Source organism: Hypomesus transpacificus, unplaced genomic scaffold (genome assembly GCF_021917145.1).
Source record: "Hypomesus transpacificus isolate Combined female unplaced genomic scaffold, fHypTra1 scaffold_266, whole genome shotgun sequence".
Taxonomy (NCBI): domain Eukaryota; kingdom Metazoa; phylum Chordata; class Actinopteri; order Osmeriformes; family Osmeridae; genus Hypomesus; species Hypomesus transpacificus.
The window spans coordinates 63,307-88,850 of record NW_025813793.1 but is presented as its reverse complement, the minus strand read 5'-3'; the positions used below and the strand labels follow the sequence as shown (position 1 = coordinate 88,850).

At 51.4% G+C, this 25,544-nt stretch overlaps 3 protein-coding genes and 1 pseudogene across 3 annotated transcripts; 2 read left to right on the top strand and 2 right to left on the bottom strand.

The window, feature by feature from the left end:
* LOC124462938 overlaps positions 1-3,446 on the top strand; it is a 3,627-nt pseudogene extending 181 nt beyond the window's left edge.
* Positions 3,447-4,247: 801 nt separating this feature from the next.
* On the bottom strand, positions 4,248-7,949 carry LOC124462953 (unique cartilage matrix-associated protein-like). Its single transcript, XM_047014669.1, is given in 6 exon segments — positions 4,248-4,939; positions 5,517-5,615; positions 7,222-7,255; positions 7,257-7,318; positions 7,414-7,473; positions 7,868-7,949. Coding segments are annotated over 6 exon segments (414 nt in total). The 5' UTR covers positions 7,929-7,949; the 3' UTR covers positions 4,248-4,841.
* Positions 7,950-9,507: 1,558 nt separating this feature from the next.
* On the bottom strand, positions 9,508-12,626 carry LOC124462950 (phytanoyl-CoA dioxygenase, peroxisomal-like). Its single transcript, XM_047014667.1, is given in 12 exon segments — positions 9,508-10,015; positions 10,219-10,305; positions 10,307-10,354; positions 10,438-10,587; positions 10,846-10,968; positions 10,970-11,024; positions 11,149-11,231; positions 11,395-11,442; positions 11,444-11,564; positions 11,736-11,846; positions 12,062-12,117; positions 12,535-12,626. Coding segments are annotated over 12 exon segments (984 nt in total). The 5' UTR covers positions 12,598-12,626; the 3' UTR covers positions 9,508-9,976.
* Positions 12,627-17,712: 5,086 nt separating this feature from the next.
* On the top strand, positions 17,713-25,386 carry nup107 (nucleoporin 107). Its single transcript, XM_047014663.1, has 16 exons — positions 17,713-17,882; positions 18,125-18,215; positions 21,220-21,299; positions 21,420-21,479; positions 21,627-21,772; positions 21,873-21,921; positions 22,083-22,152; positions 22,233-22,348; positions 22,704-22,893; positions 22,989-23,101; positions 23,195-23,297; positions 23,625-23,785; positions 23,915-24,040; positions 24,214-24,327; positions 24,423-24,590; positions 25,082-25,386. The coding sequence occupies exons 1-16, from the start codon at positions 17,871-17,873 to the stop codon at positions 25,187-25,189; spliced, it is 1,707 nt and encodes a 568-aa protein (XP_046870619.1). The 5' UTR covers positions 17,713-17,870; the 3' UTR covers positions 25,190-25,386.
* Positions 25,387-25,544: the final 158 nt, after the last annotated feature.

Genomic DNA, 25,544 nt, shown 5'->3' with positions numbered 1-25,544 from the left:
TGTGTGTTACTATTTGTTCAAGATTTCGTTTTTGTGTTGTTGTTTTTGTGTCTTTTAGGATTGTATTTGTGTGTGTGTCTGTTCCTACGTTTTGGTATTGTATTTCCTGATGTGTGGTTGAGTGTGTTTAACCTGGTCCACAGGTCGGCTTCGCACCCCAAGAAGCCCAACCAGACCACCCTGAGCAGCTTGTTCATCAAGGGCTCCGACCAGCTGGCCAGCCAGGCCAAGACGCTGGGTGAGACTGGAGGAGGAGAGAGGGAGGAAGGGGGTTTGGGAGAGAAAGGGGAGGGAGGAAGGGGGTTTGGGAGAGACTGGAGGAGGAGAGAGGGAGGAAGGGGGTTTGGGGGAGACTGGAGGAGGAGAGAGGGAGGAAGGGGGTTTGGGAGAGACTGGAGGAGGAGAGAGGGAGAGAAGGGGGTTGGGAGAGAATGGAGAAGGAGAGAAGGAGGAAGGGGGTTTGGGGGAGACTGGAGGGGGAGAGAGGGAGGAAAGGGGTTTGGGAGAGAAAGGAGAGGGAGTTTAAAGGGAATGAGGAGGGTAACAGACACAGAAAAGAGGGAGGGAAAATATGAATGCCACTGAGAAAGAGACAGTATTAGAGAGTGAGGGGAAAAGACAGTATTAGAGAGAGTGAGGGAAAGAGACAGTATTAGAGAGAGTGAGGGAAAGAGACAGTATTAGAGAGAGAGGAGAGGAGGTTTGACTCTTGACGAGGTGTGTGTGTGTGTGTGCAGCGCTGAGCTCTAACGAGGTGTCGGGATGCTCAGATGACTTCAAGAGCCTTCTGTGTCAGCCCACCCCTGGAGCCCTGCAGCTGAAGAAGCACCTGACCCACGCAGCCAAGAAGCCTGCAGGTCAGCCTGGCACGTCACATCGCTGGTTCTCTGTCGCTGGTCGCCCCGTTTGTCTCTTTCTCTCTGCCTCTGCCCTCGTTACTCTTTTTGACAGACTCTCTTTATTTCCCTGTCTCTCTCTTCTCTCTGTGTCTCACTCCCTGTGTGTCTCCCTCTCCTGTCTCTCTCCCTCTCCTGTCTCTCTCCCTCTCCTGTCTCTCTCCCTCTCCTGTCTCTCCCTCCCTCTCTCTCCCCAGGCTCCCAGGGCTCTGCTGGAGGAGGGCTCCAGTCCATCTCGGCCTCTGACCTCCTGAAACAGCAGAGAGCAGCAGCAGCAGCTGTTAGAGAACCGCAAGCGACGGGCGGAAGAGATCCAGAAGAGGATCCTCCAGAACTCTGGGGCCGCTCCCCTGGGGGGCCCCGCTCCTCCGGGGGGCCCCGCCCGTTGGCCCCTGCTCTCCCCCAGAGCTGCCTCCGAGGCCCCCCCGGGCCCCCCAGAGCCCAGCCACCCCCACCCTGGGAAGAGGCTTCACAGACGGAGACGACATCTTGTTCTACGACCACACCCCTCCACCTCCGCCTTCTTCCCTCAGCCTATCAGCTGCCAAGGTGGGGTGGCGTCAGTGTCATAGTGACGATAGGCTGACTAAGACTTGTGTTGGAGAGGGCGTTCTCTTATATTTCCCTCTTATTCCTCATATTTCCTCATTTTTGAATCGATGGCTTTAGTTTGTGGTCTGTGAGTAAAGGTCAGAGGTCGGTCTGACAGTCCCGCCCCCTCTCTCTCTCCAGTTGGCTGCTTTGAAGAAGCTGAGGGCTAAAGGGGAGGGGCTAGCGAAGGAAGACCCCAACGCCGTGAAGAGGAAGAGGAGCGGTGACATCATCAGCGCCAGGGTGGAGAGCAACCTCGCCTCGCCCGACGGTACGCACACACACACACCTGTCAACACCTACACACACACATCAGTATCAACACACACACACCTATTGACATGTACACACATTCACACACCGTAAACAAACACGCGCACACACATACACTTCACCACCTACAAACATACATTTACACTATTGCACACACACACACACACAAGTTCCAAGGTCCAAATCCCTGCCTGAACCGTTCGTTCCTGTTCCGACCGCACACGTACAGAGGACAAGCCAGGCCCGGAGGGGGAGGAGCCAGCCCAGAAGAAGAGGCGGGAGAACCTGGATTACATCCAATCAGAGGAGTTCCAGAAGATCCTCACGCCAAGTCCCGCCATGGGGCGGAGCTACAGGCCGTAAGTCTGGGTACCACGGCAACCTCCGAGCCGAACCACTCACAGATGTGCAGTGAAGTTACCGTAGTTACAGCTACTCAACGTTGTCTTAATTAGACGAGGAATGCAAGCATCCTACCCTGTGACCATTTAATGATTCCCTCCAACCCAAATGTAATAGTTCCCCTCTGTGTCCCCGCCCCCCGCCCCGCCCCCCATCCCCAGGCTGAGTACCAGCTGCAGGAGCGATACTTCGACCCCCTGGTGAAGAAGAACAGCTGGAGGAGAAGATGAGGAACATCAGGGAGATGAAGTGCAGAGCCGTCACCTGCAGGAACGTGAGTGTTTCCCCACGCTTCTCTGGAAAGCATCCTGGCTCTGCTGTACATGAACACACCACACACACATTGGTACACAACACACACTGTACACAGTACACACTACACCGTACGCACCGTACACACTACACACCTGTACACAACACACCACTGTACCTGAAACAACACTCTACATGCATAATACATATACGTATAAAATGCATTTGATCATGCAAGGCCTTATTCCCCTGAGAGTACCTATGAACATTGTATACCTGGACACCCTTTATATATGTAGAGATGAAACTGTGTGTGTGTGTGTGTGTGGTGTGTGTGTGTGTGGTGTGTGTGTGTGTGTGTGTGTGTGCAGTGTAAGTACACCTACTTCAAGCCAGCAGACAGGTGCAAAGAGCTGAACCACCACCTCCAGTGGCACGACGCCCTCAAGCGCTTCTTCAAGTGTCCCTGTGGACAGAGGGCCATCGCCCTGGACCGCCTGCCCAACAAGCACTGCAGGTGGGACACACACACACAACCTTTCTTTCTACAACCTCAACTTCACTTTTTCTGACAGTATATTGAGTTGATGTTTGTTGTTTTGTTTCCACCCTGCTTTAGCAACTGTGGCTTGTTCAAGTGGGAGAGAGATGGCATGCTGAAGGTAAGCTAGCCCAGCTCTGGTGTGGATGCCGGCCACTGTAGCTTCCTTGGGTGATGATGACTTCCTGTTTCCTGTACGATGACCATTTCCTTTTCCTGTGTGCAGGAGAAGGCGGGGCCTAAGATAGCAGGAGAGCTCCTACAGCCCCGGGGAGAGGAGCAGCCCCGGTTCCTCAGCAGCATGATGTAAACACCTTCATCATCATCCTCATCTCAGCAGCATGATGTAAACACCTTCATCCTCATCTCAGCAGCATGATGTAAACACCTTCATCCTCATCTCAGCAGCATGATGTAAACACCTTCATCCTCATCTCAGCAGCATGATGTAAACACCTTCATCATCATCATCATCTCAGCAGCATGATGTAAACACCCTTCATCATCATCATCAGCAGCATGATGTAAACACCATCATCATCATCTTCAGCTGCAGGTGTTGGTAGTGTCAAAGATTTTATGTTTATTACGGTTTTTATTTCATTTGAAGGGAGAGGTTTCATGATTGTGAACGACATTTTGTAAGTGGATTATGGACTTTTAATTATTGTGTTTTTACTGAAATGTGAGATGGATGGTGGTTTGTAAAGTTTGTTATTATGGGACTACCAGCAGCACAGGCTGGGATTATTAAATCGTGTTTAGTGATTTACCAGTGATCTGCTTTGCTTCTTCATCCAACACTCTAAGAAACATCTAGAGGCAGTTACTGCCCCTAGCCCGATCCCCTGCCAGTAATTCACATCCAGTCAAATGGGTCCCAGTCAGGTTATACAGCTCTACTACCTCTCTCTTAAGTTAGGTAACGACCATCCTAGTGTTAGGGTCAGGTAGCACCGCTGCAGGGTGAACCCCTGTTTGGTTGGTTTCTCTTTCACGTTTGTATTTTTTTTAATATACTTTTTTGATACTTTCTACTTCCCTTCCTCCCCCCCCCCCCTCTCTCCTGCACCCGGCGTGTTCCATTTCCACTGTATGGAATGTTGGAATGCTCGCACGGAATCCAGACGTTTATCTCAGACTGATGAGTTCTCCATGACGCTCTCTCCCTCTCTCTCTCTCTCTTTTTTCCTCCCCCTGTCTATCTTTGTCTCCCCTCAGGAATCTGGGTTCTACCTGCTAGCCTGTGCTTGAGAGTTCTGTCATAGAACTTAAGAATCATGATGACACACTACAATTGGAATCATCTTTATTGAACGGTTCTTGAACGGAGTTACAGGTCGTATTTTTGATGTTGTGTGTGTGTGTGTGTGTGTGCAGTTTAACTAAAGACAACCTGGACCAGCAGAGTAAGGACTCTTAGTGGTCCTGTCTGTCAGGAGACTCTGACAGCAGCTGTCTGTCGTAGTTTAGGCTTCAGACAAGAAAAGAATCAGAATATACAATAATAATACAAATACAAGATAATATAAAAGATACAAATAAGCATGCGAGAGGTTTTTAAAGCGCCTAATAACCACACGCCGGTTGTTATCGGCTATTGTACACGCCTGCAGATATGCATTTGAATGACTCTAGTTTGTAAAAAGAGCAGTTATAGTTTTACGCTAGCTAAACGCTAGTGTCCTGGAAAGCAGGAAGGAGCAGCTTCAGAGGTGTGTAGCTTCACACTGCCAGAGGATGCTACTCTGTACACACACAGCTGTGACGGTCACAAGGCCAGCCAATCAGGACTAAGGCCCGGCCAATCATGACTAGGGCCCAGCCAATCATGACTGAGGCTTGCTGTGTCGACACGCCCCCCCCTGCCCCTGTGTTGGTGCTGCTCAGACGTAGTGGCGGTTGTGGTCGTAGCGAGGATAGAGGCCGTCGTAGTGGAACTCTCTCCACTGCTCCGTCTTCTCCCTGGTCCTCTCATTCTGCTCTGGACATCGAGGAAGGGAGGGGGAGAAGTTGGAGGGAGGGGGGGGGGAGAGTTGGAGAGAGGAGGGAGGGAGAGAGTTGGAGAGAGGAGGGAGGGAGGGAGTTGGAGAGAGGAGGAGGGAGAGGGAGTTGGAGAGAGGAGGGAGGGAGAGAGTTGGAGAGAGGAGGGAGGGAGGGAGAGAGTTGGAGAGAGGAGGGAGGAGGGAGAGAGTTGGAGAGAGGAGGGAGGGAGGAGAGAGTTGGAGAGAGGAGGGAGGGTGAGAGTTGGAGAGAGGAGGGAGGGAGGGAGTTGGAGAGAGGAGGGAGGGAGGGAGTTGGAAAGAGAGGAGGGAGGGAGTTGGAAAGAGGAGGGAGGAGAGAGTTGGAGAGAGGAGGAGTTGGAGAGAGGAGGAGGGAGGGAGGGAGGAGGGAGAGAGATGGAGGAGGGAGAGTTAGTTAGAGGGAAAAGCCCCTGGGCTGTAATCAAACCTGGGCCCCTACGTTAAGGCCCTTACCACACCACCATGTTCAGTTAAATACATCCTAAATCGCGTTGGAGAGTCGGCCGCAGCGAGCAGCTGGACCTCAGTCTGTCTCACCGTCACGCTCCTCCTCCACATAGTTCTCAAACTCGCTCCTCTGCTCGTCGTAGTACTCTCTCCTCCTCTCATCAGCCGTCAGCCTCACCCTCTGCTCCGCTGGGGGGGGGGGGGGGGGAGAGAGGAAGGGGTGGGAAGGGGGAGGCGGGGGTGGGGTGGTGATGGTGGGGGGAGGAGAGAGGTAGGGGTGGTGAGGGGAAAAGGGGGGGTGGAGGTAAGGGAGGGGTGGGGGTGGTGATGGGGAGGGAGGAGGGGGGGGGAGGGAGGGAGGGAGGGAGAAGGGAGAGGTGGGGTGGTGATGGGGAGGAAGAAGGAGAGATGGGAGGGGGGGGAGAAGAGGGAGGGGAGGAGGGTGTTGATGGTTGGGGAGGAGAGAGAGAGGGGGAGGGGTGGGGAGGGTGGTGATGGGGAGAAAGGAGAGGAGAGAGGGGGGGGGGGGGGGAAAGAGGGAGGATTGGAAGAGGAGGAGGGGGGACATGAGGTGGTCGGGTCATTGAGGTAGTGTTTTCTTTTGCCTTAGTTGCATAACGACTCAAGTATTTTTGGCTGAGCACACTTGCCTGAATCTTATCCAAAGTCACGCATGCCAGGTACTGTGCACTGTGGACCTGGTTGTCCTAATCTAATGTCCTGGTTTAAGTGTTGGCGTGAATTCAGTCAGACACAAGCATAACCAGTCACACACGGTTCAGTGTCTGAGCAGTTATTTATCTCATCAAGCATCCCAGTGACATGGGCCTCAGGAGGAGACTCATGACTGCCTGCTTCTTATTCCCTCACCTCTTTTTAATCAACTTCTTCAGTCCCTCGTGATCATTCTGTATCACACAGAGTACACTCTGGAACGAGACAGGGGGAGCAGCCCTTTCAGAATCAATCTCAGTCCTCCTCTTCCTCTCCTCCTTCTCTCTCCTCCCCCCTCCACCTCTCCTCCTCCTCTCCTCCTTCTCTCCTCTCCCCCCCTCCTCCCCCTTTCCTCTCCCCCCCCTTCCACTCTCCTCCTCTCCTCCTTCTCTCCTCCCCCCCCTCCTCCCCCTTTCCTCTCCCCCCCTCCACTCTCCTCCTCCTCTCCTCCTTTTCTCCTCTCCCCCCCTCCTCCTTCTCTCCTCTCCTCTCCCCCCTCCCTCTCTCCTCCTTCTCCCCTCTCCCCCCCTCGTCCCCGTCCTATCTCTTCCTCCTCTCCACAATGTTAGGGTTAGTTGTTCCACACTTTCCATCCTCAGCTCCTGCAGAGCTCTTGAGAGCGTCTCTTCCCTCCCGGCAGTCCCTCCACACACACACACGCACGCACACACAGGCACACACACACACATGGACAGGATTTCTAAATAAACTTTTCCCCAGGCTGTTGCCCAGCACAGTGCTTAGTATCTGGGGCCCTGCTCTCCTTGCTCCCATGCTACCCTGTCACTCCTTCTGCTACCTCCAGCAACCTTGTGTGTCTGTCTATCTAGGTGTGTGTGTGTTTGTGTGTGTGAGAGAGACAGACACAGACAGACAGACAGACAGACAGCATAGCAGATGGATTTGAAGACGTTTTGACAGACGTCTGCTGTGCAGGCACCTGTGGGAAACGACCACAACCTCAACCCCAGCCCTCCATCCTCATCCATCGGCGCCCCCCATCAGCACCCCCATCGCGCCCTCCGCCCTGCCCTCGTCTCCATGACAACGTCCCTTTAGAGAAACGGAGCAGCCGACTCACCAAGGATCTCCGCCTGGTGTTTGGCGTAGCGACGGACTGCGGCGTTTGAGAAAGTTGGAGGCGTCCGCCTCAGGCATGAAGACCCGGGCTGCTGATCCTGCAGGTCAGAGGTCAGAGGCTGGAGGTCACAGGAGGGGTCGTTAGAGGGTCAGGGGGGCGTGAGCAGGAAAGGTGTGGTTTTGTTAGACTGACCTTTGGGTTCCTCTGCTTTGCCATCGTCCCTGACGGCTGCTCCCTCCACCCCACTGAAGCCTGGAGAAGGGAGAGAGACACGGAGAGAGAGAGAGAGAGAGACAGAGAGACAGAGAGAGAGAGAGAGACAGAGAGAGAGACAGAGAGAGAGACAGAGACAGAGAGATGGTGAAAGAGAGATGGTTGAAAATAACTCCACGTCAAAGGAGTTCCAAGAGAACTGCCTGGAAAAATCTAACACCTCCCCATGCACACTCACACCACAAACACACACACAAACCACACACACACACCAAACACAAACACACACACAAAACACACACTCAAACACACACACACAAACACACACACAAACACACACACAAACACAAACACACACACAAACACACACACAAACACACACAAACCTGCCGTTTCCTCCCCCCTAATCCAACCCATATGAGGGTAAACACACCTGTGAGGGTGAGGAGGGTGGCGAGCAGGGAGATGAAGAGCAGATTGGTCCAGGTCATCATGTAGATCGCTGGGGCACTCGACTGGAAGAAAAGCTGCAATAAACGAACTAGAGAGAGAAGGAGGGAGGGAGGAGGGCAGGAATGGAGAGAGTGGGAGGGTAGATAGAGAGGGTGGGAGAGTCAGAATTGGGGACAGATGGAATTTCACTCACCCAAGGGAGGGGTGAGAGGGTGAGGAGAGGGAGGGAGGGGAGGGAGGAGAAAGAGGAGTTTCTGGAACACAACCTGGGTGTACTAAACCGCACACTGAAAGCATTGTACGATCAGTATGCATAATGAAATCCCGAAGCGATTTCAGTTTCAAACACAGGACTGTGGTGGTGAAAAGACAGACTCACACACACACACACAGGATTATGAAGAGAATACATCGGATCTGATTCAGTGCAATTGAGGACAAATCTCTCATCACTGTCCAATCAAGTATCGTACAATTTTACTGGAAATTACCATGTAGTCGTTGCCCCTTTGTGTGTGTGTCTGAGATTTATCGGTGCTGATTTTTATCATTCTTGTCCTGTGTAGAATAGTGTGTGTTCTCTAGACACCCAGGTGTGTGTGGGGTTGAAGCATGTCAGGACCATGCTCATTGGAACCATCATCTCCTCTGGTTCCAATGATCTCACCCGATTGTTCCAATGAGCACAGCTCGTTCCAGCAACACGGCTTGATCTTGCACTAATATAACCTCCCTCATCACAGGCTGTCTCAGAACCTGAGGTGCCTAAACGCAAAAGCTCCCACACATCTATGGGATTCGTTACTCTTCATGAAATTATTTATATTTGTCATTATTGAAAACTCCAAGGGAACAGAATGTTTTGATGTATCGATGCTACGTTCATGTCGATGCAGGAAGGGAATTCGTTCAGGAGTGTTGCTGAGTTAATGCTTAAATACAGTAAATACTGTGCGGTCGAGTGCAACCTTACATTTACATTTTGTCATTTAGCAGACGCTCTTATCCAGAGCGACTTACAGTAAGTACAGGGACATTCCCCCGAAGCAAGTAGGGTGAAGTGCCAAAGGACACAACATAATTTGGCACGGCCGGGAATCGAACTGGCAACCTTCACTAGCCCGATTCCCTAACCGCTCAGCCACCTGACTCCCACCTCAGATGGAATGTTAAAGAGACTGAGCAGGTGCGCTGTTTCGGATTGTGTCTCTGTTGACTATCGGCAGTCCTGCTTTCAATTTGACTGAATGCAGACCTCTTGCTTGGCACGTCCTGGAGTGGGGCGTGTGTGTGTGGAAAGACAAAAGTGTGCAGTAATTGCCACCAGTGAAAAGATCGCCAGTTCTACTGTGTTCTTTACTGCAGGATTTCCTGTGTCTGCATTAATAGAAGACTGAGAGGGTTCTCAGTGACTTTGAATGGATTGACTGTTCTCTTCTGCATGCTTAAGACACATGAACACACACACACCAGACACACACACACGTCAGGTGTTTTCTTTGGTTCCTCCACAGAAGGTAAGCCCAAGGCAGGAAACACCTCACTCTTCGTTTCAAAACTGTGTGTGTGTGTGTGTCTGTTTCTATGGGTGAACAGTGCAGTATCACGACAAGAGCTATATTTTATAATTAGTCTCTTTATTACTCATACAAACACAGGGTTATGGGACCTGGTTAAAAAGCATCTAGATTAAAGATTAGAAATATGACAATTAAGGCAACAGTATCAATGTAAGTGCTTTATGATTCTTCAACATTAAGGCATTCGTTTCTCGAGTCTCTGTTGAACTGTTCTAATCAACACAGTACCTCCGATTTCTAAAGTGTACTAAAACATACTCTTATTTATGAAAGATAAATCTTTGAATTATCATGCTACACACTTCGACTGATACCTGTCTCACTCACTGTTCTTTTTTAGTATTATATGGCAAACGTCTTCCACTTTTGTTAAGGTTGAGATTAAATGTCCCTTTTTCATCTCTTCTCAAGTCTATCCCAATCACTGAAACACTTCTGATTTGCTGACAGAAACATCTGTGAGTGGCTGTCCCGCTATGGTGGGCGGGCTCTATCACAGAGATGTCCTATCACCCTTGCACCAGACGACCCCTGACTGCCCAGGTGTCCTGCAGGGATAAAATAAGTCAGAACACACACACAGTAACACTGAAGGCGTGTGTTCTAGAACACACACACAGTAACACTGAAGGCGTGTGTTCTAGAACACACACACAGTAACACTGAAGGCATGTGTTCTACAACACACACAGTAACACTGAAGGCGTGTGTTCTACAACACACACAGTAACACTGAAGGCGTGTGTTCTACCTGGAAGGTGATGCTGTCGCCAATGTCATACTTCCTGGCTGCGATCTCCTTCACCTCCTTCTCAATGTTCTCCTGTGTAGTCCCCCTTCACATCGATGTAGTAGCAGTCTGAGCTGGCGTAGTGGCAAGAGATGGCCTAACACACACACACAAGGATAAACATTCCAAAGGGGTCGTGTATGTGTTCTAGGGAGAGGGGTGTTTGGTTGGAGAGCTTACCTTGCGGAAGCCCTGTGTCTGGTTCATGCCAGAGCCGTGGATGAGGAGAGGGTGGAAGAACACTGTGTCTCCCTTCTCCATCTCCAGGTGCACTCTGGGATGCTGGGAGTCAAAGTCTCGGATGCCGTGGTACATCTTATTCACCCCACCCTGAGGAGACACAGGTGACAGTGATGACACATGTGCCATTATCTGAGAGTGTTTGTAGCACCAGTACATGTTGTGTGTGTGTGTGTGTGTGGGGGGGGGGAGTTTGTTTACATGTGCAAGTGTGATGTTGTGTGAGTGTCTCACCTAGACACCCCATTGTATGGCAGTGCTTGCATGTGTGTGCTGCCAGTGAGAGTGTAGTGTTCCACCCACACCCACAGACACACCCACAGACACACCCACAGGCGTGTGTCTCACCTCCCACTCTGGGTAGTCATGTTCCTTGAGGATGCCAGTGTGTGTTCCGGGCAGCACCACCAGACAGCCGTTCTGCCTCGTCACCCGCTCCATGGCGGTCCAGGAACACACGATGCGGTCCGCCCGGCCGGAAGGGGAAGTAGTGTAGGTCCTGGTGCATGGGGGTGGCGGGATGTCTTCTTGCCTGAGAGCAGGGTCAAAGGTCAGAGGTCAGGGGAACATATGTACTGATGATCTGCACACACTGTGGAGATATTGAGGTGGTTTCTGGCTTGAGGTCAGGGGTCAGTTTTGGCTCAGCACCTGCATCTTGGGGGCTTGTTGATCAGCATGGTGTGCATGGCCATGACGTTGGGTCCAGTGAAACACTCCACAAACTTCAGGATCTAAGGCGGAAACACGGAAACATGTTAAACATGTGAACTGGATCAAGTAGGCTCGTATGTGTGTGCGAACAGTGTTATTTATGTTTATTACAGTTACGTGGAGTGTGTGTGTGTGTTCCTGTGTGTGTGTTCCTGTGTGCGTGTGTGTGTGTGTGTGTGGTACCTGGGGCAGGGAGCAGTAGCGGAAGAGCTCTGAGTCTTCCTGGAAGTCCCTGCAACTTGGACACGGCCTTCTGGTCCTGGACGAACTCTGACCTGGAGATGGCCACATCCCTCATCACCACCAACCCTGGGACCTGCACCTCTCTCCTGCAGATCCTCTCAAACGCCCTCCTGCATCACACACACACACACACACATCCAAGTACACACGTTTTAGATTCGGAGTCGAAGAATGCCTCCAGATCTCGTTGAAAGCGACAGACCTGGTTGTCATCATGGCATGTGTTACTGATTACAAAGTAGCAGTAGTAGCCTATGTGAGTGTGGACGACTGTGTCTTGCCTGAATCTGTCAATATCCTCATCAGACACCAGATTCTTGATGAGGACAAAGCCATTTTCCTCATAGGAGATCCTTTGGTCTGGGGTCAGAAGGTCATTGTCGAGCGTGTACCTGAGAACGGGAGGACATGTTTATTGATCTCATACTGCTGTGATATCAGGCTAAACCAAAGTTGAATGACCAAAACAAGTATCTCAGCGTTGTGCAATGGTGTGCCAAATGGGACAGTATCCTAAATGTCTAAATGGTAGCTTATAACCTCCTTCTGGTTCTAATTTAGCCTATTTCATTTTATAACAAAAAAGCCGACGCGATATTTTTCTTACCTGAGAGCTTGTGGGTGATAATATGCAACGTTTTGTCCAGAAGTCGATGACGCTTGCTTTAACGTTAATCGGTTAAAGACACGTGTGTTATAATAGAGGCATAGACATTGTAACCATACGCTATTAGCTATAATTCAAATACTGTTAAAGACTGCCTAAATCAAGCATAGGCTACCTGTTATGTTTACTAACAAAAGCGACCGCGTACCGCTACTGTAAAGCAACAGTGCTCAAATTGTGTAAATATCAGCCAGAAAAAAAAGATTTAAACTAGAATACTAACTACTAGGATAATAACTATTAAAATTAATAAACTAGAAACAAAATTGAATGTCGAGTTTGTTTGAGGCCCGCTCATAGCTTGTCTGGTGCACATCCCCGGTCTATCTTGCATGGCTGTAGCGACGCACATCGAGTCGAACACCGTCAAAGACAGTCTTCATGCACCGAATTCGCTCCCCTGGAAAGGATACAATAAAAGATGACCGATCCAGATGATTCAGGAACACTTTCAGTCTGTCAGCGGCTCGGGACATTTTGTAAGGCGATTGAAGTTTATGTAGTATCCTTTTGAGGGTCTTGGAACGAACCGTTCACAAACTGTCCCGTTCTAGAACATGAATCTGACTACCAACGATCCAACTAGGTGAAAGGTTTTAAGATACATAACTTCAATGACACAGAGAGAGGGGGGGGGGGGGGGGGTAGAGGAAGATAGAGAGATAAATGATGCAGGCTATATGGTTGGTTAAGTAGTTACAGGCACTAATGTATAAAAAAAACTTGAAATAGCACTTGAACTTATGAGGATCAAGAACATTTCCTCAGTTTCAAAATGTCCTTGTTTTATTCTTGAAGAGACTTTTGATTTGAGATTTAAGTCAACACATACACTCACATACTCAAACATAAAATACCGTCAGAATATGGTAATATATGTTTATCCATAGGAATGCGAGGCCATCTTCACTCCAGCGGGGGGCGCTACAAAACTACTAATCTCATATTGGCCCTTGGCCGTTCCTTTAACAGGCGGCGCTGTTCAGTCTCCATTCGAAAAGACCACTTCATCCTCTCTCGTATGTCGGCGGGTAACAGCAGCACTAGGCGGAGGCGTCAGAATGCGGGCAGCCACAGATTTCAACCCTCCCGGTTCGTCTGTCGACACCATCCGTTCTCAGTCTCCATAAACTCCCCTCTTGCTATAGAAGTGAAGTTACGGAATTTAGTACATTTTGTCCTTTTGGAAACAGTTGTCTCCTGAGATTATTATCTCGGAGTAAGGTGAGCAGAGCCACAACGACGAAGACTAACTGTTTTTGCTGGTGGGTGGAAAGACGGCATCCGGCCTCCGAGGAAGAAGAGCAGAGCAAGGTCTGGTAGTCGGGAGGAAATAACCCTAAATCTTTCTGGTAATTCATCTACTGTTTAGGCGTATTTTGGTCTGTTTCGTTATTTCACTGTAAGTAGGAATCGCGGCTCTAACGCTGCTGCGAAATTGCAACACAGACAGCTTGAAAGCGCAACGTTGCATCGCTACAGTAAATGTATGTAGTTGAGCTGTACAGTTTTTTCTCATGGGTAATTTATCCGTTCTATGGTGTCAATAGAATGTTGAACTTGTTTTAGAAACCATGCTATGGTTCAAATAGGTAGCCTAAATACTCCGATGGTAAAACTGCATTTGTTTGTGTTCACAAGTTTCTGGTCCAGGAAATGCCCCTTTACAACGCGTGTCACTGGTTGTAGTCACTGCTACATTTAGCTGTCTAAACTTATCAAATGTGGTTATTCACCGCATGTTGTTTAAACACTGCGTCACGTATTGAAAAATGTAGGCTAAGGTTTTGCCTCTGTTTTGATGCGTACATCTAGAACATAAGAAGACAGTGAACAACATTCAGAAGAAACACGTTAGATAGCGAAGACAATTGTGGCTGGAATGAGGTGATGTCGATGTCGGTGTTGTGTGCCGTCATAGTGGAACACTGAAGTCTGACAGTAATCCAAACCCTAGATCGTTTGTTATCCCGTGAAACGGAATCTGGTGTACCGCTATAATGGGTGGAAATGGATCAGTGCACTTGTGTTTTTACAGTCAGATTGCACTCCGGTGATAAAGGCGAAAGCCAACTTGATTGGTTTATGCTACGGTAGTACACTCATAGTGTAGCCATTGGAAGATGTTTGTGTTGTGTAAGCCTGTGTGTGTGTGTTCAGGTTACTTCTCAGTTGCTGCGACATTGACCCACATCAAGATCCAGGCTGTTCTTTGTGAAATAGATCCCAAGGGAGGTACTAATTATACTGACCTGAGTCCAGTTTCTCTCCTCAAAACTCTTCATGTTACCTAACACTGGAAAGACTTGAACACTTTGTCTAAGATACTATAGTTTCCCAGGCTTTTAGCAAAAGGAACTTTGGAAAGAGAGGGCTAAACCAGTAATGATTATCAATAGTAGTTACATTTCTTAGAGATTTATTGATGAGGTGTCTTTAGATCCATTTCATTGTATGGTGTTTCAAACCCTTGTGATACATATTCATAACAGATATTGTTCCTTGCCAGCTCTGTATCTCTGAGCCAAGACTCCTCCCCCCATATCTGTTTTCATACCAGCCACAATGTCTTGATAAAGACATGGCATCCTATTCTGTATCTGTGTCATATAGAAGATCCTTTATTTAAACATCCTGTCTGTCTGTCTAGTTGTCTGCATGCCTGGCTGTCTTTCAGTCTAGCTTTCTGTCTGCCTGCTTGCGTTGTTGCTCTGCCTGTTTGTCTGTTCAGGGCTGGGGGGGGGGTCCAGGGCTGGGTGGGTCCATGGCTTGGTGGGTTCAGGGCTGGGTGGGTCCAGGGCTGGGGGGGGGTTCAGGGCTGGGGGGGGGGTTCAGGGCTGGGGGGGGGTCCACGGCTGGAGGGGTTCAGGGCTGGGTGGGTCCAGGGCTGGAGGGGTCCAGGGCTGGAGGGGTTCAGGGCTGGGGGGGGGTTCAGGGCTGGGTGGGTCCAGGGCTGGGTGGGTCCAGGGCTGGATGGGGTCCAGGGCTGAAGTGGAGGGGCAGGTCCAGGTACTGGAGCGCTGCACAGCATATGAGGTCTCCTTAAATACACGTGTGAGCTTTGTTGACACAGGGCAGTCTGAGGGGGCGGGGCTGAGCCCCAGCTGTGCTCCGAGGGGGGAGAGGGGGGGGGGCGACATGTGGAATGTGACAGTCACATGGTCCTGACAGACAATTAGATGTTTTTTCCTCCTTTTTTTATTTACGGGAGAGAGAGAGGGGTCTGGGGGAGGCTGGGTAGAGGGGGGTGAGGATGAAGAGGGGGGGGGGGGGGTGACAGAGAGACAGGGAAGTAGAGAAAGAAAAGCCTACTGCTCCTCTGATAGGCCGGATCTGTGGGCCAATCCTGGCCACAGGGTGTATTTTGGGGTCGAGTGATAATTAAGTTTTTCCTTTTTTTTTTTTTTTTCGTCGGGGGGGGAAGGCTAATTGTAGGTTGCATAATGAGTATAATTAGTGAAGGGGTGTGAGTGTGTCTCACTTCCTCCTCAGAAGCTGTTTAGACTTCTGGAATAGAACCATCCAGAAGCAAAACTTTAGAAGAGGCTCCACTCTCCCCAGCACCCAGATTGTCAGCTCAGAAAGCCATCTGCAGCAGGGTTTCCACCAGGTCCTGCTTCCTCTGGGTGGGACCCCCACTGAGTTAGCATCTCAGGTGAAGCCATCGGACAGCAGCTGTGTCCACCTCCTGCTGTGTGTGTGTGTGTGGGAGACAGTGTGTGGTGTGTGTGTGGGAGACAGTGTGTGTGTGTGTGTGTGTGTGTGTGTGTGGGAGACAGTGTGTGTGTGCGCTTCCATGTGTGCCAACTCCATAAAGAACTACAGGTGGACTATAACTCTGGGAGTGGCAGCTGTTGGTCAAGGCTTTCCCAGGCCTGCCATACAGTGGTGCCCCCCTTCCCCCACCCTCCCAGGCCTGCCATACAGTGGTGCCCCCCTTCCCCCAACCCTCCCAGGCCTGCCATACAGTGGTGCCCCCTTTCCCCCACCCTCCCAGGCCTGCCATACAGTGGTGCCCCCCCTCTCCCACCCTCCCAGGCCTGCCATACAGTGGTGCGCCCCCCTCCCCACCCTCCCAGGCCTGCCATACAGTGGTGCCCCCCCTCCCCACCCTCCCAGGCCTGCCATACAGTGGTGCCCCCCCCCCTCCCGGCCCCCCCACCCCGCCCCTGTTAAAGCCCTCTCTGAGCCCTCCTCATACTGATCATGGGTGAATAAACTCACAGGATGGTATTGAGAGGTTGGTGAGGGAGTTGGGGGCTGTCAACACACACCACACACACACACACACACCCATGTGCACAGATGATAGAAGCTTTGTCAGCCAGTTGAGGAATGTGGAAGAGAGGTGGGATGGGTGTGTTTGTACGATGGGGATCAGCTTTTGTGTACGTGTGTGCATGTGAGTGAGTGTGCATGTGAGTGTATATATGTGTGTGTGTGTGGAGCCCAGTCAGTCGCTGGTGGCTCTGCAGCTCTGATGATGATGATGAGGATGATGATGATCTGAGTAGTAGCATGTCAGTACCTCACTCAGAGAGAGAAGGAGAGAGAGAGAAGGAGAGAGAGAAACAACGATTGAGTAAGGGAGAGGAGGGAGGGTGGTACAGAGGGTGAAAGGGAGAAGTGTGTGTGTTCTGGGCCTGGGGAGGGGGTGTGTGTGTGGGGAGGGGTAGAGGGGTAGAGGCCAGAGCCCTCCTGCTGGGCTCTGAAGAGAGGCATTGTGGGAAGTAAGTGGAGCGGCCCAGTTGGACCCAGACCAGACTCTACAGTCACACCACCATCGGGGTACCATGCACTGATAGACCCTGTGTGTGTGTGTGTGTGATACAGAGATATCTGTGTGTGTGTGTGATACAGAGATATCTGTGTGTGTGTGTGTGTGTGTGTGTGATACAGAGATATCTGTGTGTGTGTGTGTGTGTGATACAGAGATATCTGTGTGTGTGTGTGTGTGTGTGTGTGATACAGAGATATCTGTGTGTGTGTGTGTGTGTGTGATACAGAGATATCTGTGTGTGTGTGTCGCTCACTTGCACTCAGTCTTTGTTCTCTATCTCTCTGGCATGGTGATGCCCCCCCTCACCCTCTGGATAAACTGGCCCATCATGCATTGCCCCATGGGGGTTGGCAGGACTGGCTGGTAATCTGGAGATTATCGTGTGGCATTGTGAGAACAGCCACAACCAGACTGGGATTATTCACACTTCACACACACACACACACTTAACACACACACATCTCTTTATCACACACACACACACACATAAAACATACAGATGTATGATAGATGTATGCATACTAATTTGTGATACAAACTTAGCCTAGTTTATTGGATGCAGTGTGTACACGATTAGACATTGACTCTCTCGCACACACACACACACACACACACACACACACACACACACAGCCACATAGGGAAAGTGATGATGGTGTCTTGTTACAGAGCCTACTGGCTGGAAGAATGAAATATTTATGGCTCAGTGGGACACAACACACTCTCACACACACACTCTCACACACTACACACACACACACACACTGTCTCACACACACACACACACACACACTGTCTCACACACACACACTCACACACCCACACACACCCACTAACTCTCTCATACGTGTGTGTGTGAGTGTGTAGGACCCAGACGCCCCTATCAGACAGAAGCGGCCGCTGGCAGACCTGGACAGGGAGGATGACTCCCGGCTGCTTAAGTACCTGTTCACCCTCATCAGAGCAGGCATGACGGACGAGGTGGGCTCTGCTGCCCCCGTGGGCCTGGAGGAACTACTACCGCTACAACCACAACCATACACAACACTATATCCACCACACCATCCCTTAACTCGTGTGTGTGTGTGTGTGTGTGTGTGTGTGTGTGTGTGTGTGTGTGTGTGTGTGTGTGTGTGTGTGTGTGTGTGTGTGTGTGTGTGTGTGTGTGTGTGTGTGTGTGTGTGTGTGTGTGTGTGTGTGTGTGTGTGTGTGCGTGCGTGCAGGCCCAGAGGCTGTGTAAGCGTTGTGGTCAGGCGTGGAGAGCAGCTACTCTGGAGGGCTGGAAGCTGTACCACGACCCCAACATCACCTCCGGTCCGTCAGCCCTCTCTGCCTGTCTGTCACTCTGTCTGTCTGTCTCTGCCTGTCTGTCTCTCTGCCTGTCTGTCTCTCTGCCTGTGTCTCTCTGCCTGTGTCTCTCTGCCTGTGTCTCTCTGCCTGTCTGTCTCTCTGCCTGTCTGTCTCTCTGCCTGTCTGTCTCTCTGCCTGTGTCTCTTTGCCTGTCTGTCTCTCTGCCTGCCTGTCTCTCTACCTGTCTCTCCCTCACTGTGTGTGTCTGTCTCTCTACCTGTCTCTCCCTCACTGTGTGTGTCTGTCTCTCTACCTGTCTCTCCCTCACTGTGTGTGTGTGTCTCTCTGCCTGTCTCTCCCTCACTGTGTGTGTGTGTCTCTCTGCCTGTCTGTCTCTCTGCCTGTCTGTCTCTCTACCTGTCTCTCCCTCACTGTGTGTGTGTCTCTCTACCTGTCTCTCCCTCACTGTGTGTGTGTGTCTCTACCTGTCTCTCCCTCACTGTGTGTCTGTCTCTCTACCTGTCTCTCCCTCACTGTGTGTGTGTGTCTCTACCTGTCTCTCCCTCACTGTGTGTCTGTCTCTCTACCTGTCTCTCCCTCACTGCCTGTCTGTCTCTCTACCTGTCTCTCCCTCACTGTGTGTGTGTGTCTCTACCTGTCTCTCCCTCACTGTGTGTGTGTGTCTCTCCCTCACTGTGTGTGTCTCTCTACCTGTCTCTCCCTCACTGTGTGTGTGTGTCTCTACCTGTCTCTCCCTCACTGTGTGTGTGTCTCTCTGCCTGTCTGTCTCTCTACCTGTCTCTCCCTCACTGTGTGTGTCTCTCTACCTGTCTCTCCCTCACTGTGTGTGTGTGTCTCTATCTGTCTCTCTGCCTGTCTGTCTCTCTGCCTGTCTGTCTCTCTGCCTGTGTCTCTTTGCCTGTCTGTCTCTCTGCCTGTCTGTCTCTCTGCCTGTCTGTCTCTCTGCCTGTGTCTCTTTGCCTGTCTGTCTCTCTGCCTGTCTGTCTCCCTGTCTGTCTCTCTACCTGTCTCTCCCTCACTGTGTGTGTGTCTCTCTACCTGTCTCTCCCTCACTGTGTGTGTCTGTCTCTCTACCTGTCTCTCCCTCACTGCCTGTCTGTCTCTCTACCTGTCTCTCCCTCACTGTGTGTGTCTGTCTCTCTACCTGTCTCTCCCTCACTGCCTGTCTGTCTCTCTACCTGTCTCTCCCTCACTGTGTGTGTGTGTCTCTCTGCCTGTCTGTCTCTCTACCTGTCTCTCCCTCACTGTGTGTGTGTGTCTCTCTGCCTGTCTGTCTCTCTGCCTGTCTCTCCCTCACTGTGTGTGTGTGTCTCTCTGCCTGTCTGTCTCTCTACCTGTCTCTCCCTCACTGTGTGTCTGTCTCTCTACCTGTCTGTCTCTCTACCTGTCTCTCCCTCACTGTGTGTCTGTCTCTCTACCTGTCTGTCTCTCTACCTGTCTCTCCCTCACTGTGTGTGTGTCTCTCTACCTGTCTCTCCCTCACTGTGTGTGTGTGTCTCTATCTGTCTCTCTGCCTGTCTGTCTCTCTGCCTGTGTCTCTTTGCCTGTCTGTCTCTCTGCCTGTCTGTCTCTCTGCCTGTCTGTCTCTCTGCCTGTGTCTCTTTGCCTGTCTGTCTCTCTGCCTGTCTGTCTCCCTGTCTGTCTCTCTACCTGTCTCTCCCTCACTGTGTGTGTGTCTCTCTACCTGTCTCTCCCTCACTGTGTGTGTCTGTCTCTCTACCTGTCTCTCCCTCACTGCCTGTCTGTCTCTCTACCTGTCTCTCCCTCACTGTGTGTGTCTGTCTCTCTACCTGTCTCTCCCTCACTGCCTGTCTGTCTCTCTACCTGTCTCTCCCTCACTGTGTGTGTGTGTCTCTCTGCCTGTCTGTCTCTCTACCTGTCTCTCCCTCACTGTGTGTGTGTGTCTCTCTGCCTGTCTGTCTCTCTGCCTGTCTCTCCCTCACTGTGTGTGTGTGTCTCTCTGCCTGTCTGTCTCTCTACCTGTCTCTCCCTCACTGTGTGTCTGTCTCTCTACCTGTCTGTCTCTCTACCTGTCTCTCCCTCACTGTGTGTCTGTCTCTCTACCTGTCTGTCTCTCTACCTGTCTCTCCCTCACTGTGTGTGTCTGTCTCTCTGCCTGTCTGTCTCTCTACCTGTCTCTCCCTCACTGTGTGTCTGTCTCTCTGCCTGTCTCTCCCTCACTGTGTGTCTGTCTCTCTGCCTGTCTCTCCCTCACTGTGTGTCTGTCTCTCTACCTGTCTCTCCCTCACTGTGTGTCTGTCTCTCTGCCTGTCTGTCTCTCTGCCTGTCTCTCCCTCACTGTGTGTCTGTCTCTCTACCTGTCTGTCTCTCACTGTGTGTCTGTCTCTCTACCTGTCTCTCCCTCACTGTGTGTCTGTCTCTCTGCCTGTCTGTCTCTCTACCTGTCTCTCCCTCACTGTGTGTCTGTCTCTCTACCTGTCTGTCTCTCTACCTGTCTCTCCCTCACTGTGTGTCTGTCTCTCTGCCTGTCTGTCTCTCTACCTGTCTCTCCCTCACTGTGTGTGTCTGTCCTCTCTACCTGTCTCTCCCTCACTGTGTGTCTGTCTCTCTGCCTGTCTGTCTCTCTACCTGTCTCTCCCTCACTGTGTGTCTGTCTCTCTACCTGTCTGTCTCTCTACCTGTCTCTCCCTCACTGTGTGTCTGTCTCTCTGCCTGTCTGTCTCTCTACCTGTCTCTCCCTCACTGTGTGTGTCTGTCTCTCTACCTGTCTCTCCCTCACTGTGTGTCTGTCTCTCTACCTGTCTGTCTCTCTACCTGTCTCTCCCTCACTGTGTGTCTGTCTCTCTGCCTGTCTGTCTCTCTACCTGTCTCTCCCTCACTGTGTGTGTCTGTCTCTCTACCTGTCTCTCCCTCACTGTGTGTCTGTCTCTCTGCCTGTCTGTCTCTCTACCTGTCTCTCCCTCACTGTGTGTCTGTCTCTCTGCCTGTCTCTCTGCCTGTCTGTCTCTCTACCTGTCTCTCCCTCACTGTGTGTCTGTCTCTCCAGGCGGTACAGAGCTGCAGCCAGTAGAGGGGAATCCTCAGAGGTGTGTGTGGAAGGTCTGCTGCTGGAGGATGGCAGAGGAGGTAACACACACACACTCACACACACACTCACACACACACACACACACACACACACACACATTGAATTACTATTCTGACAGTGAACAGTGATCTCGCTTCTCCTTCTCCTCCCCCCTTTAGGAACATTTTAACAGATATGAGAGAGCCATCTACGCTGTCCTGAGTGGCAACCTCAAACGGGTATGACCATCCATCTTGTGTGTGTGTGTGTGTGTGTGTAGGTGGTCAGTGTGTGTGTGTGTGTCAGGTGGTCAGTGTGTGTGTGTGTCAGGTGGTCAGTGTGTGTGTATGTGGTCAGTGTGTGTCCTCTAACCTCCCTCCCCCCAGCTGCTGCCGGTGTGTGAGTCGTGGGAGGACAGTGTGTGGGCGTACCTGCGTGTGCTGGTGGACACCCTGGTGGAGCAGGAGGTGCGGTCCTCAGGCATGGCTCACGACGAGCTGGACACGCTCCCCAGAGACTACCTGGAGGCCAAGTATGATCCCCAGCCTAGAGTAGACACCCTGCCCAGGAACACTGCCCCTGGCCTGGCCTACAGCTGTCTGACTCCCTACCCTCCTCTCTCTCTCCCTCAGCTGGACTCTGGAGAAGGTGTTTGAGGAACTGAAGGCCACCGAATCCAAGGTGTGTGTCGGCATTTGGGGCACACACACACTAACACACACACTAACACACACACTAACACACACACACACAGTAACACACACACAGTAACACGCACACACAGTACCACAAACACAGTAACAGGCACACACACAGTGAGACAAGCTGTGCTGTGCTTCCAGAGGGTGGAGGAGGAGACCAGAGAGCACTACCACGTCATCCAGAAGTTCATCATCCTGGGAGACTTGGACGGTGAGCCTGACCTCTGACCCCTAGTTTGACCTTTCCCTGCTTCATCCTCACTGACAGCCGTGTGTGTGTGTGTGTTTTAGGCCTTCTGAAAGAGTTCAGTGATTGGCTGTGTGGGCCCATGCCCCTCCCCTCTCACCTGCTGCGCTTCATGACACACCTGGTGCTGTTCTACCGTAGTATGGGGACCCACCTGAAGGTACACACACACACACACACATACACACACGCTCTCTCTCTCTCTCTCTGTCTCTCTCTGTCTCTCTCTCTGTCTCTCTCTCTCTGTCTCTCTCTCTCCCTCTCTCTCTCTCTCTCTCTCTCTCTCTCTCCTCTCTCTCTCTCTCCCTCTCTCTCTCTGTCTCTCTCTCTCTGTCTCTCTCTCTCTCTCTCTCTCTCTCTCTCTCTCTGTCTCTGTCTCTCTCTCTCTCTCTCTCTCTGTCTCTCTCTGTCTCTCTCTCTGTCTCCCTCTCTCTCTCTCTCTGTCTCTCTCTGTCTCTCTCTCTCTGTCTCTCTCTCTGTCTCTCTCTCTCTCCTCACACCTGTGCCCCCCCCAGGAGGAGGTGTGTGTGGATGTGCTGAAGGCGTTTGTCAGCCTGCTGGGCCGGGAGAAGCAGGCGGAGCTGCTGCCATTCTACTGCAGCCACCTTCCCGCCCCCCTGGCCACCGCCTCCTACGCCCTGCACCTGGAGGGCGTGGCCGACTGCTCTCAGAGACGACGCTGCCTGGAGCTGGCTCGCCAGGCTGGTACGACACACACACACACACACACACATACAACTGAGGGTAAATATGGATGTTTGGACGCTCACCTTTCTGAGGGAAATTGTTGTCGTTGTCAGGTCTGGAGGTTGCCGCGGTGACGAAGCTGGTGGTGGAGAATGTCAGAGAGAGAGACGATCAGGAGTTTGTTCATCACGACCTCAGCCCCGCCCTGGATACAGGAACCTCCCCGGTGCACACACACACCCTCACACACCCTCACACACCCTCACACACCCTCACACACACACCCTACCTCCTGTCTAACCCCCCTCCCCTCTCTTAGGAGGACCAGAAGAAGATCGATGTGATTGATTGGCTGGTTTTTGACCCCGCCCAGAGGGCGGAGGCACTGAAGCAGAGCAACGCCATCATGAGGAAGTTCCTGGGTGGGCGTGGCTTCTTAAAGGGACAGTCCCTGGAATTCTATCATAATAAAAATGATATATTTAGTTGTTGCATAAGGGACAATTTGTGTAATATATGATCTGCAATAAGTATTAATAATTCAATTTTGATCCCAATGAGGGACTTGAACCTGCCATCAACCACTAAGCTATAGCCATCCTATATATAGACACATGTCACATACACTCAAATAGAGAGTTTGTGTAATGTCCATTCACTCATCCCTCCCTCCCTTCCCACCTCTCTCCCTCCTTCTCTCCCCTCCCTCTCTCCCTCCCCTCCTGTATTCATCTTCTCGTATCTCTCAGCCTCTAAAAAGCACGATGCAGCCAAGCAGGTGTTCTCCAAAGTTCCAGAAGATTCCATGAAGGAGATCTACCAGCAGTGGGAGGAGCAAGGCTCGGCCACGCCCCTTCCTGCCGAGGATGAGAATGCTATTCGTGAGCACCTTTGTATACGGGCCTACCTGGTGAGGCCACACCCCCACACACTTCTCCTATTGGCCAGTCAGCCTGACTGACAGGTGTGAAGGAGAGACGTGGTCAGGGTTGGCACAGTGTAATGTTATCTGCTGTGTGTGTGTGTGTGTGTATTACAGGAGGCCCACGAGGCGTTTAACGAGTGGTTCCGGCAGGTGAGCTGCCCCCCCCAGCTGCCCTCTCTGCCGCCCCAGGCCTCCTTCACCCAGAAGGTGGCTCACGAGATGAGGGAGAAGGACTACCAGGTCTCCTAACACACACACACACCGTCGCACACTCTCACTCACATATACACACACACATACACTGTCACACACACTCTCACACACACATACACACACTCTCACACACACACACACAAGGCTGCTCTCTATTGCGATCTTTTGGCTCCTTCTCTAACGTGTGTGTGTGTGTACAGATGGAGTATGACACCTGGAATGGCCGTCTGGACTCTCTGACAGAGGATGTGAAGGAGAGGATCTACAACGTGCTGCTGTTTGTAGACGGAGGCTGGATGGTCGACGTGAGAGAGGTCTGTCTGTGTGTGTGTGTTAGACAGTCAAACCTTTAGAAGCTGATGCTGTACATGTTGTCTAACGTGATGTGTGTGTGTGTGTGTGCCTGCAGGACTGTGAGGAGGACCCGGAGCGTGTCCACCAGATGGCGCTGCTGCGGCGTCTGTGTCTGCCCCTGGTGTGCTTCCTGCTGCTCAGTGTGCTGCAGAGGACCCAGCGCCTGCCGGAGAGCCTGCGCCTCGCTGACATCATCGCCTCCGACCAGCACCGCCTCTACCAGGTCTGACTCACTTCCTCTCTCTCTCTCTTTCTCTAGCCTCTCTCTCGCCTCTCTCTCGCCTCTCTCTCGCCTCTCGCCTCTCTCTCTCTCTCTCTCTCTAGCCTCTCTCCCTCTCTCTCTCTCTCTCTCTAGCCTCTCTCCCTCTCTCTAGCCTCTCTCTCTCTCTCTCTAGCCTCTCTCTCTCTCCTTCTAGCCTCTCTCTCTCTCTAGCCTCTCTCTCTCTCTCTCTCTAGCCTCTCTCTCTCTCTCCTTCTAGCCTCTCTCTCTCTCTCTCTCTAGCCTCTCTCTCTCTCTCCCTCTCTCTCTCTCTCTCTCTCTCTCTAGCCTCTCTCTCTCTCTCCTTCTAGCCTCTCTCTCTCTCTCCTTCTAGCCTCTCTCTCTCTCTCCTTCTAGCCTCTCTCTCTCTCTCCTTCTAGCCTCTCTCTCTCTCTCTCTCTAGCCTCTCTCTCTCTCGGTCTCTGTGTCCCTCATGATGTGCCTCCCCCCCTCAGGTGTTCTCTAAGGAGGAGTTGAGGAAGTTCTTACAGAAGATGCGGGAGTCGTCTCTGCTCCTATTGGACAAGGGCTTGGACCCCCTGGGGTACGAGGTCCAGGCTTGAAGAGCAAACACACACACACTTTCTAACACACACACACACACACTTTCACACACACACACACACACACACACACACACACACACACACACACACCTGTGGTTCTGTTGTTCCTTTCTTTTGTTGACATGTTTTTGTAGCACCCAGCCCCACCCTTAAAACAATCAGGTGAATGAAAAAATGTCCTTGTTTTGTATGAAATAAAATAAAGGTTTTCAAAATGTGTTTGTGTGGAGAACATTTTTCCAATGTTGCTCTCAGGGCTGCAAGAGGGGAAACGAATGTTTTGATTCAGTCATTCTACCTTATCTGTCCACTCGGTGGCGCTGTCGGACAGAGACGCAGCTGACTGATTGGA